The sequence below is a fragment of the Arachis duranensis genome, unplaced genomic scaffold, assembly GCF_000817695.3.
Source record: "Arachis duranensis cultivar V14167 unplaced genomic scaffold, aradu.V14167.gnm2.J7QH unplaced_Scaffold_165933, whole genome shotgun sequence".
NCBI lineage: Eukaryota > Viridiplantae > Streptophyta > Magnoliopsida > Fabales > Fabaceae > Arachis > Arachis duranensis.
Genome location: NW_026264257.1, coordinates 39,072 through 51,148, shown reverse-complemented (window position 1 = coordinate 51,148; position 12,077 = coordinate 39,072). Strand labels below are relative to the sequence as shown.

General features: G+C 34.4%; 2 protein-coding genes across 5 annotated transcripts in view; both read right to left on the bottom strand.

The window, feature by feature from the left end:
* Positions 1 to 850: 850 nt before the first annotated feature.
* LOC107470243 (endo-1,4-beta-xylanase 1-like) lies at positions 851 to 6,298 on the bottom strand. Its single transcript, XM_016089638.3, is given in 9 exon segments — positions 851 to 2,141; positions 2,696 to 3,232; positions 3,312 to 3,489; positions 3,815 to 3,961; positions 3,963 to 4,087; positions 4,233 to 4,389; positions 4,479 to 4,846; positions 5,667 to 5,874; positions 5,994 to 6,298. Coding segments are annotated over 8 exon segments (2,724 nt in total). The 5' UTR covers positions 5,763 to 5,874; positions 5,994 to 6,298; the 3' UTR covers positions 851 to 1,025.
* A 1,313-nt stretch (positions 6,299 to 7,611) lies between these two features.
* LOC107470240 (RNA pseudouridine synthase 3, mitochondrial) overlaps positions 7,612 to 12,077 on the bottom strand; it is a 6,367-nt gene continuing 1,901 nt past the window's right edge. For 2 of the 4 annotated variants that reach the window (XM_052255996.1, XM_052255997.1), the window contains 9 exons: positions 11,487 to 11,833; positions 10,658 to 10,729; positions 10,345 to 10,503; positions 10,174 to 10,221; positions 10,008 to 10,088; positions 9,347 to 9,463; positions 9,101 to 9,202; positions 8,819 to 8,977; positions 7,613 to 8,559 (listed from right to left, as the gene is read on the bottom strand). In XM_052255996.1, coding sequence (XP_052111956.1) covers positions 8,185 to 8,559; positions 8,819 to 8,977; positions 9,101 to 9,202; positions 9,347 to 9,463; positions 10,008 to 10,088; positions 10,174 to 10,221; positions 10,345 to 10,503; positions 10,658 to 10,729; positions 11,487 to 11,833 — 1,460 coding nt within the window. In that variant the 3' untranslated portion in view covers positions 7,613 to 8,184. Of the gene's footprint in view, positions 8,560 to 8,818; positions 8,978 to 9,100; positions 9,203 to 9,346; positions 9,464 to 10,007; positions 10,089 to 10,173; positions 10,222 to 10,344; positions 10,504 to 10,657; positions 10,730 to 11,486; positions 11,834 to 12,077 lie in introns of all 4 variants that reach the window. The other 2 variants (XM_021133746.2, XM_016089634.3) reach the window with 2 other exon arrangements.

Below are 12,077 nucleotides of genomic sequence, written 5' to 3'. Positions count from 1 at the left end.
TATCTTTTTAACACTTATTCTAAAGCATGTAACCTTCTCTTATTCTACACTATATATACCCATGATACTATAATAGTTGTCCAATACATTCTTATTATTTGATTTACATATTTTATTCTACATAATTTTCTTACTTGAATATTGAATATTGTTCATCATGTCTGATCAAGTGGAGAAATACGAGTGTGACCAATGTGATAAAAAATTTGCTACCTCAAAAAAGTTACGCAGTCATAAGAGCAAGTTTCATAATCCAGTTATTTACAATCCATGTCACTGCAATATATGTGGTACATACTTTGAAATTCCATCATTGCTACAAGTTCATATGAAGGAAGAACATGGTTACTATACGTTTTTGTGATCGATAATGTATAAGTCCATGAATTATATTAGAGTTTAGGATGAGAGTTAACATTTATGCTATTTTATTTATTAGGAATTTTTGTTAAGTATTTAAATTGAGAATTTTTTTCCTATAATTAGAATTTTAACTTAGTTTATTCGGGTCCTTATATAAATATATGAGTCTTTTTTATTTGTTATGTTTGCACAATTATATTTGATCAATAAAAGAAATATTTATAGAGTTTAATTTTTTATTTTTAGAAGTTTTTTATTTCTTGTTGATATATGGTTAATATGAATTTGACTATTAATATCTTTGATTTTTTAAGTGGGATTTATTTTTAAGGTTTTGCCTTTTCCTTAGAATCAGATAACTTTATATGTATGAATAATAATTTCGTTTGATTTAAAAGTAATTTTAGAAATTTAATACTAAAATATCCATGACTTGAAAGTAGAAATTTTGAAAATCAAAACAACTATCATAATATCAGAACCATCAAGAACTGATCTTATTTTATTTTTCCAGAAAACATACACAATATTAATATCATTACATCACACAACAAGGCAATGTATAAAGACAACAATGTTTGTTTAACAAACCATATGAATGAATGACAGAGAATTCAAGATCATAGATTATAGTTAATTGAATAATGCAGAATGGTTATAACTTAGAAGTCTATGGAAACCACCATTGGAGAGTCACCCTTGTCAAGGACAAAGGTCTTGGAAACTTTCTTTGTATCAATGACAATATCAACCTTGTATGTTCCATGAAAGCCTCTAAAATTGTATTGACCTTGCTGATCAACATTTCCATGGCTATGAGAAAGCCATTCTTGCTTAAGAGCAAGGAACCTTTTTCCAGCTTCATTGATTTCACCTTCTGCATTAACCAAGTGAGAGTTGTCACGGCTCATGAACAACTCCCAAAATCCCCACAGCATTAGGCCTTCGACGGCCGGATGAGCCATGGCTTCCCTCAACATAACTTCCAAATCATCTGCTCTAACATATTCGTTAGTCGACGACACATCTAGCTCGGTGAACCATATAGGTAAGCCAAGAATTCCCAGTTTATCAAGGGATGAACAAACGATAGGCCCAACCGGACTATCTATATGGCCTTGAATTCCAATTCCACCAACAGGGGACCCCTGTTCTTGCAAATCAAGAATATGTTCAATGTATTTTTCCGGACATGATCTGGTGTCACATCCATCTTCCACGTGATAATCATTCACGAAAAGGGTAGCGGTCGGATCAAGTTGATTCGCAGTCTTAAACATGTTGGTCCTTATGTCCTTACCTAACCTGTCCTGGTAAAATGAACCATGCAGCATTTCATTGTTAACATCATAGTGATTGAACTTGCCTTTATACCGAGTAAGCAGGCCGTTTAATCTGTTCTGGACGGCCGCCATGAGGTCAGTTTTGTTCAGCGCTTTAATCCATTGCTGGACGGTTCCATCCACTTCCCAGAAGATACAATGGCCGCGAGTTTCTATCTTGTTCTTCTGACACAAGTTTAAGAGATCATCTGCATCCTTGTAGTTGAAATTCCCCTGTTGCGGCTCGGTCCAGTACCATTTCAACTCATTACCAAACACAGCCCAGTTAAAATGTTTCACAAAGAAGTCTACAAAATCCTCATTGTCAATGTTCATTCTGCTGATGCATGTTCCAACTGGAAAATCATTCTGAATTTGTCTGACTTGCACTGAGGTTTTCGAGTAGTTACTTGCGTCCAGTCCAGAGAATTTCAGGGTAACATCACGCTTTCGGATCTGTAATGCAGCAAGAGGATACAAAGCAAAACTTTGAATTACATGTCTTCTCAATAAAAGAATGGATATGATTAAAATCTATATATATATGAAGCATTCAATTTTGATCTTTGTTTGTTCATAATAGTCGTAGAATTTAGAAATCTGATGCAGATACTAAAACCTGAAGTAGTGGTGCTATATGAAACAAATCACTTGGAAAATCGCAAAGGAAAGAATAGGATAAGACATGGTATCAGAGCTTCTATGACTGAGAAGTCTAGAGTTTAATCCTTGTTATCCTCCAAAAGAGAAAAAAAATAGCATAAGACAAATAAAAAGAGAAAAGAAGGCCTATTCAAAAATTTAAGCAAACCAAAAAAAAAAACTCTTGCTTGAGGGTATGTGTTTATAACCATTCATGTGTCTCATCCTATCAGCTTAAGCTTTTGGAAAAAGTGGTTTAATGTCATGTCTATTTCTACTTTCACTTTTTTCTTCACAAAATTTTGAAACAGAAAACATTATAAAAAAACAATAATGAAAATAGAAATCAAACAGGTCCTAGATCTTACCTTGTCTGTTTGAGACTTTAGATATTTAAACCTTGCATGTCTATCAACAGGAAAAATTTGAAGTCCAGCAACCATTAAGTCAACACCTGAAGCAGGACCTTGGATATAAACCATAACCTTTGATGGCTGCTTTTCGATTCTAAACGACCCACCGATTTCATGCCATCTTTGATCGGATACCTCAGTTTGTCCTCCATTGACCCACTGGTTGTCAACACCAAGGGCAACATTCACATTCTGTGGCCCGGATGATCCCGAACCAAGCCGAACCCAAGCCGATACTTGATAAGTCACAAAGAGTTTCAATTTATCAGTGATAGTCTGAGCAGGACCCATCCATGTTTGTGTGCGGTTTGTTACAAGTATGTAGCGTCCACTTAGAAGCTCATGTGGTCCTAGAGAGTCTCTTGCCATCGGCGGCATTATATGTGGCGAGCCGGTTTTAACACTCAATGTGCAGTTACCAAGGGGATACCATCCATTAGTGCCATCAGCCAGATTGCTGTTCTCAATTACATTAACCCCAAAAGCAACACCCTGCAAAAAACAAGATGCAATTAAGTTCTTAAAATATTAGTGTGTATCATTCGTGAAAGAACCATCTAGAAAGTTCAACCTTTATGTCCGGTGGTGTTGATGGAGGTGTCTTAGGCGCACGCTTTACAACCAAACTATTAACAAGAATGTCAGTACCCGGCAGAGGACCCTCTAAATAAATTACCACTTTTGATGGGGATCCATTTAGAAGGAACTTTCCCTGCATATCAATCCAATCTTTGTCTGTTGCCTGCACACTTTAGAACATACTATCTTGGTTCAGCACTCGAAAAGAAAGTAAGCGAGCCTCAAATCTCATTGTTGCGCAATATCTTGTATTGAATCATACTATAACAAATTCTGTTCTGTTCTTGTCATCAAGAATCAAGAATAATAACTAGGAAAATGTATAGTAATAGAAAAGGATAATTAATTCAAAATTTTGATTCGTGAATTTCATAAAACTTTTAACTTCCATATTTTAACTATTTGTGACTGGTTTTAAACTTTCGCACTGTTTTGATAACTTGTTATTCAAGCTACCAAACTATGCGTGTATAGAAAAATAAGATAGAGACTAACTTGGCAATGCCGATGTACTGGTCTCGAAGATCTGATGTTTGGACATACAAAGTAGCGCGAACATCAGCAGTAGTGACATTGTTTCCAAATATTCGAACTGAAGTAGTGACCTCGTAGGCGAGCTTGCGCTGCACTCTTCCGGTGATCATTTCCCATGGAATCATGCAATGCAATCTTACAGCCTCTTCCGGACCAATTGTTCAAGCCATCATCAAATTGCGGGTTTATTATGACGTTATCTTCTCCAGTAGAAACACATCCAGTTCTTGCAATCTTTTGAAAGAAGACAAAAACAAATCACAAGTTAGTTACAATTACAAAGATAAAGAATGAAATGCAGATACTGCAATTTCGAGTTAGCCATTGAAACAAAAACCAAGCTCATGTATCACTTAAGTTCCAATATACAACAACATACATTGTTGTTAGGATTTGAACAGCCGATCTCTACGGAGCGAATAAGTATATCAACTCCAGGAGCAGGTCCTTCCAAATAAAATACAACTCGTTTTGGCATAGTCGACAATGAAAATGTACCTTCCAGCTTTTTCCAGTTTCCCCTAGTAACAGAAGTTCTGTGGAAAAAATGGTAAACAAAGAGAGCATTCTACTCTAAAACTCTTGAACAAGGAAGGTGAAACAACAAAACTATAAAATTATGTACCTTCCAATGAACAAGTAACTAGTAGCCGAATTGTGATATTCAAGTTTCAGGGTAGCTTGGACATCATTAGATCCCTGAGACAGGCCGGATATTCCAACAAGAGCTGAAACTATGTAAGTGGAGCCAATGGAAACTCTGCTTGTGATGTCTTGCTCGAGACCTTGCCAGCATTCTTTTCGGCTGGTGATAACAGCACAATTACCATCTGTCTCCATTGATATTCCTAACTGGGAAACTTCTTCAGCCGAAACTACATAGCCGTCGCAGCAATTGACATGCCAAGAATCCAACCCTCCGGAGAAGTCATGATTTAGTAAAATGTTAGCAGCATTGCCCCCACTCGGACCAGAGATGCTTCCCGCCATGATCTGTCACACAAAGCAATATATCAGGAGACAGCTGGAGCTATATACCAAGAAGAAACTCGCTGCTCGGTCGACCCAAACGCAATGATTTCACATGCATATTTAACAAATTTGAAGGAAGGAACTTCCCCCATTTGTGATCTTCCATAAACAGCAATCCTAAACTAAAGTGGCATTTACTTATTAATGCTACTTCTACAATCTTAATTGCAGCAATTTATTCGAGATAGCTTTTAAGTATCTAAACAGTTGTACATAACAATTTATACATATCATCAAATGTAACAAAAGAAACTCAACAAAACAAAGTAGCAGTAACCTAAAATCTACTTCAGTGAGGGAAAATACAATGAGCTAAAATCTGCAATGAAGCTTGAAAATTTAACCACTATAAGGCAACAAAATTGTGCACTCTTCACTACCAAGAAAACAGCAACGGAGCACAATTCATTGAGATTAATGCAAAAGGACCCTTTTTATTAACAAAAGTAAAAAGCTTATTAAGGGGAAATGAATCTTTGATCAATTTCAACACTATAAGACACACCACTCATTAGGCTCTTTTTTCTTTTTCTGAATTATCACAATATCCCAGTTGGATGGGGCGAAGACTAATTTGTCAAGCTCCATTTAAGGTTTACTGTTGGCCAATCGGTTACTGCATATACATGCATATACAGGACAGAATTCGAATTCCCGCCACTTGCTTAAGCAGACGAGTGAACTAACTAATCGACTAATCCAAGTTCTGTAAACTAGTAGGCTAAGGGAGAAGTGAAAACTATGAAATGACATTAGTACCCCCAAATGCAGCCAAAGTTACCTGAGATTGAGAATGAGAATGGTTATGGTTCCAGTGAGAGTGGGAGTGAGAGTTGAAGACACTGCTTGTGTAGAAGCAAGCACACAAACTCTTCATTTATATATTGCCACTGAGCCACTGTGCCACCAAATTTGACAGTGAAGACTACGGAAAATAGGGGCCAACCAAACAAATTTTCTTCCCCAATTACCACTATCCAAAGTCCAAACTTTAGGATCAAAGAAATTCATAACAAATTTTCATCAACGACCCATCATTAAAAAAAATCCCTAACACAGTAAAAATAAATCAATCAAATAGAATAAAGGGTACTATGGATTATCTTACTTTTTTGCTTTGGCTTGCAGATTAGTAATGCTTGAATTGGAATGGAAGGCTAAGTAAGGATCTTGGGTTAAGGAAGCATAATGGTTTGGTTCCTTAATTTTGCACAAAAATGTATGATCCATTTGAGAGAGACTTTGATTGAAAGGATGTTGTAGTGTTAGGTGGAGATGGCTTTTCTGTCTGTACGTATATGACATAGTTTGTTCCAATTTTCTACGTACAGAAACATTGCAAACTGGAACTGAAGAGTGAAGATAACAATTCCAGCACACAAAATCCAAAGAGTAAAACTCCTTTTGATGTGTTTGGTTTCTGACTTTTATCTTATAATAAGATAATAATTAAAATAATGGGATTAACTATTTTGATTATTATTGAAAATATTCAAAATACATATTTAATTCTAATTGGAGCTGATAAAAAATATCAAAGTCTAAAATAGAAAACCAAAAGGATCACATAAAATTAAAAAAGAATTGAAAAAAATACTTCACCTTTTCAAAAAAATGTATGTATAAATTAGAGATAGATAATAGATACTGTAACAACAAAATATGTAGAGAAGGGAGGAGTTGATACTGAGAATTCATGGTAGAGAACGGAGGAAAAGAACTAGTGTGGAAGTACACTGCCACACTGGTGAATGTGAGTGAGAAAAAAGAGAAAGTATTGGAAAATAATACTAATCGTGAACATTGTGAATAATGAATTAAAAAATAAAATTAAAATTAAAATTAAAAATTAGATAATTAATTAATTATTTAATTTTAAATTTTAAAATTTTAAAAATTATGATTAGCATTTAAATTAATTTACACTGTGTAGGTTATTCTTAATCTCACCATAACCTCCAATACACGTCCTCCACCTCCGCCAAAAGAAGTAGGAGAGATTTACCGTTTATCCCAAAACTAAAAACACCATGTTTTGGGTTGAAAACGTTTTTAAAAGTTAAAATTGAAAATACTAAAAAGATGGAAATAACGTTTTTAATTTGTTATGTTTTTTTGAAAATGTTTTCGTTTGAAAATATTTAATGAAAATGCTCAAACCAATCAATCACTTAAATTTTTTATATTTTTAATAAAAAAATTTAAATTTGTAAATTTAACACTTGCTCTTAAGGTACAAAATAGATAATTTCATCAAAATAATGGGATTAACTATTTTGATTATTATAAAAAATATTCAAAATATTATCAATTTATCATTGATAGACTGAATTTTTTTATCAGTTTGATAATAAAACATTAAAACAATTTGAGTTGATTGAATAGTTAACTCACTTATCTGTTTAAGCAAGTGTTTTGAGAATTCAAATTGCATCTTAGTGAGCAATAACTAACGTATTGCCAAAAAATATGATGGTTCAAAATTTTATGTCGTGTTATTAAATAAAATAAAAAAAAATCAATTTGACTATTTATTAAGAAATAATTTAAAACGTTTAAATTTTTAATGATAGAACTAAGCCACACCGTAAGTTGTGAAGACCCTTCCCACTCTAAACCCAAAAGATTTTACATGTAAATATAATTCTAGTAAATTAATTATAGTGATCTTTGTCTTGATCCCATGAAAACAAATCATAAGTATGAACTCTTATGAATACAATAGCATTGTTAAAAACTCTTACAGTCGTACTCCAGCTATTAAACTTACATTAAATAAAAACAAATAAGTTAAATTTCAGTTATTACATTCAAATACAGTTGGTTATATAAATATAAAAGAAAAAAAAAGTATCTGACAAACACATTACCATTAAATTTTATAAGATATAACACTAACACGAGAGATCAAATCCAATATTACCAATCAAAAGTAGTGCATAGCAATAAAAGGACAATTACTATGCCGAAATGCGATATTATTTTGGGTCCAATAAAGATGGTTAAGTTCCCTTTTTCAACTAATGGTGGTTTTGGTCACAGTGATGCTCCAGTCCAAAAATGCTAGTTGACTTCGCACTTGATAAATTAAGAATAGTGATGTTATTTGAGCATTGAAAAAGGATATGATAGTAGATATCTAGGCCAATCAGCCTGAGATTCGAACCATAACCATCGTAAGTTTCTGAACAATACTCGTGCGAATGCATTGTAGCCACAAAGTGAAGAACAAGCCTTTCTCTTTCTGTGGATGTTCAAATAACATCACACGAGTTAATCAATTCCATCTTGCACTCTTATCAGACTAAATATGATGACATAAGATTCCAACTAATTTTCATATGCGACGGCATCGTTGCCACAAAGCGAAGAACATCGGGTTCTGCGCTAAGTGAACGGGGCAGTTCTCCTGAACTCTTATTGAAAACATGAAGAAACTTAGCAATGTTGGGAAGTACAAGTTCTCTGCAGTGAAGATGCAATAGGGGGACCTTGGATAATACACTTCCCTTCTGAACATCTAGGCCTTCTGGTCTCCTCATCTTGTATGGTTTTCCAGTCGTTGGCTCGACATCAACTCGGGGCATTTGTTTCCAACGACTGTGTACAAACCAACCATACTTGTAATCGCCCACTATCGGAGTGCCAAGTGCTTCAGCACAATGGACACGCAACTGCACAATTGGGAGAAGAAATAACATGAAACAAAAAATACGTTGCTTAACTCAGCAAGATTATAGATTCACCATAAATTAAGGAGTCTGAATAATAAAGATTGCAAATCCATTCTTGACAATGTAAAGAATTCAACATTCAGTTAACATCTGAGAATTCTATAAGTAACAAAAAAAAGTCCGATTGTACAATAATAAGGATCATGCAATTATCAGTAGCTTCGTAATAATTGAAATTCCATATAAGCATCCAATATACCTGATGCTTCCGGTACGTAAGTGGTCGCAGCTCAACCCAGGAGCATCCATTTATCTTTGGACCAAGGACTCGATATTCAGTTACAGCCTCTTGGCGAGGTTCCATACTTGAATGGTGAGCTAATACGACCCTCTCTGTCTTCCCATCATCCAAGAGCACCTGAAACAAGAAGACAATGGAATAAAATCAATTTCAAAGTTGGAAGATAGCACTGACATAAAACATGACATTGTCGGATTAACACACATATAAAGAAGAAACTAAGAAAGAAAGGACATGAACCTTTCTAAGGGGAGCACAAATTACACCTTCCTTCTCCTTGGGAGTCCCTATGACTAGTGCCCAATACCTCTGATATGTAGATTCACATGCATCATTCCAAACCTATTTCAATTTTCAAATGAATCATAAATTAAATGTATATGATAGGAGGTTGTTGATGGTGGGTATAAAAAGACAATATCTACATTCGCTAATAGAACATGAGGATTGAAAACAGCAGTTCATCACTTCATGTAAATAAGGCACCTTACTAGAAGATTTTGCATTGTTTATGTTACTGAACAGCCACTGCAGGTGAGACACACTTTGTTCTTTTCTGCCAAATAAAATGATGCCACTGGTCTCCCTGTCAAGACGGTGGACCTGAATTTCAACCAACAAAACTATTATGTTGAACAATACTTTCAATAACTATCAATAATTTCTAAATTAGGATAGAGCAGGGATGAACACTACTCAAGAATACCATTTGTATTTTGTCATATTATCGAGAGAAAAATTTCAGGTGATGAAAGAAACCCTTAGCAGGGCAAGCTTCAAATTTGAAAAGCCTTGCATTAGTGCAAATGTCAAAGTAGTGATCCTTAAATTTGAACGACAACCAGGTATTTTCAGTAACATGCTAAAGGCAAAACATACGGGGACAACCTAAAATCCTATAAAAGAGAGATAAAGGTCTTCCCTTTAAAGGGAGACCAGGGGAAGGAACCAAGAAATTGGCTTAACCTTTAGAGTGACTATCTATTCCTTTTTTTCTTTTTCTTTTTTTTTTTTTGAGAATTTCTAAAATGGGAGGTGCTAGCATCTATGTACAAACAGAAATTTGCTTATTACATGATGATTCATTTTACTTTCTAGTACAAACCAATTTTTTCCAGTGTAATGATGCACGGAAAGAGTATTTTACCAGTTTAGGACCCTCATCATAATCATAGGATAGTGCTGCAGCTGCTAATGCATCCATGCTGTTATGAACCGGCAGATTCCCCTAAGAAGGTCATCAGCAAGAAATGAAAATCCCACTAAACTCATACTCAATGAATTTCTGTATATCTGAAAAATGGTTTACAGACCTTAACCGGCAATTTTGGGGGTTTATTTAGCACCATGATAGCCGAGTCCTTCAAATAATACATTGAACATAATATGCAATCAATAAAATATATTGCCATGCATTTGAAGAATGAGAATAGTAACAAGAAATTGTAAAATAAAATAAGTTTGACATTGGATGCAAGACATGCCTTATAAATGACAAGCCTTTGCAAATACTTAATTTCATCAGCATTGGGATATAGTGTTCCACTTGGTATAGCATCATATCTTTTGGAAATCCTAGCCTCGGCAATTGACACAGGGATATGAATTCTTGCCCCTTGCTTCATTACTTCATTAGGTCTAATCTGTAGTGAAGCTGTATTGTTGTAGTATTATTAAACCCAAAAGCAAATCATATTATCATAAGCAATTGACTGAGGAAAAAAACATACATATATGAAACTATCAAAAGCAAAGTTTGTCATACAAAATGGAAAAGGACACAGTAAAAATTAATACCTTTCGCAAGGGTCTCCTTGGCTCTTCATTCTGAGATAAATTATTGTCAGAAATTGGGTCCTCCATTTGGACCTAGTATAGGAGAAGTACAAATAAAGCCTGTGAGCACACCTTTTAATTTCCATATCTATTTCCAACCATTAAAAGAATTAAGAACAAAAACAAAGTGGAGTTAACTACTTAGATTAAACAACACTATTGTGCTTCACCATAAAACATATCAAGAGATAAGTCACTTCAAATTAAATTTAAGCTTTCCTAAAAGTTTCTTCCACAGTTTTTATTAAAGATTATATAAATGTTAATCATCACAGAAAGCATAGATCCAACTACCTTGTTACAACTTGTAAGTAAATAGAAGAACTTTGTAAGCATTTATTCACATTCTTGTAGCACAGCATGCCAACAAAATATTTATAAAAGTGAACAAATCAATAATCTTTTTGGGGTTAAAAGATATTCAAAAGCATCATATAACTATCCACCATTCAAATATAAATGAGAGTAGTTTTTCATATTTAGAATAAAAGAAGAATATTACTAAGACAAAGGCAAGAATAAACAAGAAGATAGAAAAATTAAACAAAAATTAAAAAAAAAAAGTTATCAGTGAAGCATAGCTTTTCAATTTCTCATCATGTCTGACAGGGAAAATCCAATAAAAAGATGATAAGCATTACACCAAATCGATGTTTAAAGACAAGTAAATTAAATATAGGGAAAATTCCAGAAATTCATTGTCCACAATAAAATAGACAGTATTGCATCAAAAACAAAATGGAACAACAAGGAATGCAAATGAAAGTGTAACAGAGCAACGAATTCTTACAAGACCCTCCCTGAAATGAGACTCAATGACAGAACCCAATATGCCTTTGAAGTAATACTTGATCCAATTAACAGCAGTGACATAACCATCATGTTGCTGCCCATCTTGAAAACTTTCATTTGAGTTCCTTCCGGGCAAAGGGTGACCAGGAAAAGGTGGCAAAGACAGTAGTTGCCTCGGCTTCGGGCCTTCTTTCCGAGAACCCAAACGAGCAACGTTGTTGGACACCCTGATCACTGATTCAACAGGGACAGGCTTTGGAGGACGAATCCTAGAGTAGTGCCTCGCCACAAACCACAGCCATGAATGGCTACTGTTATTTATGTTGTTCAACATGATTGAAACATCTGAAAAGGAGGAAAAACACGAGGTTTCAGTGACAGGAAATGGGGATTCGTAGCATTTTGTCATTGAGACTTTTTATCAAACATGTTGTATGCAACACATAGCAATGAGCTAAGTATCAGGTGATTGATTTGATTTTTCATCAAACAGATTGCATACAAAAACATTACCAACTATAATGAAAAAAATTCGTTGAGGCATTTCAGCAAACATGTTACATGCAGTCAGCAAACAAAATTTAAAAAC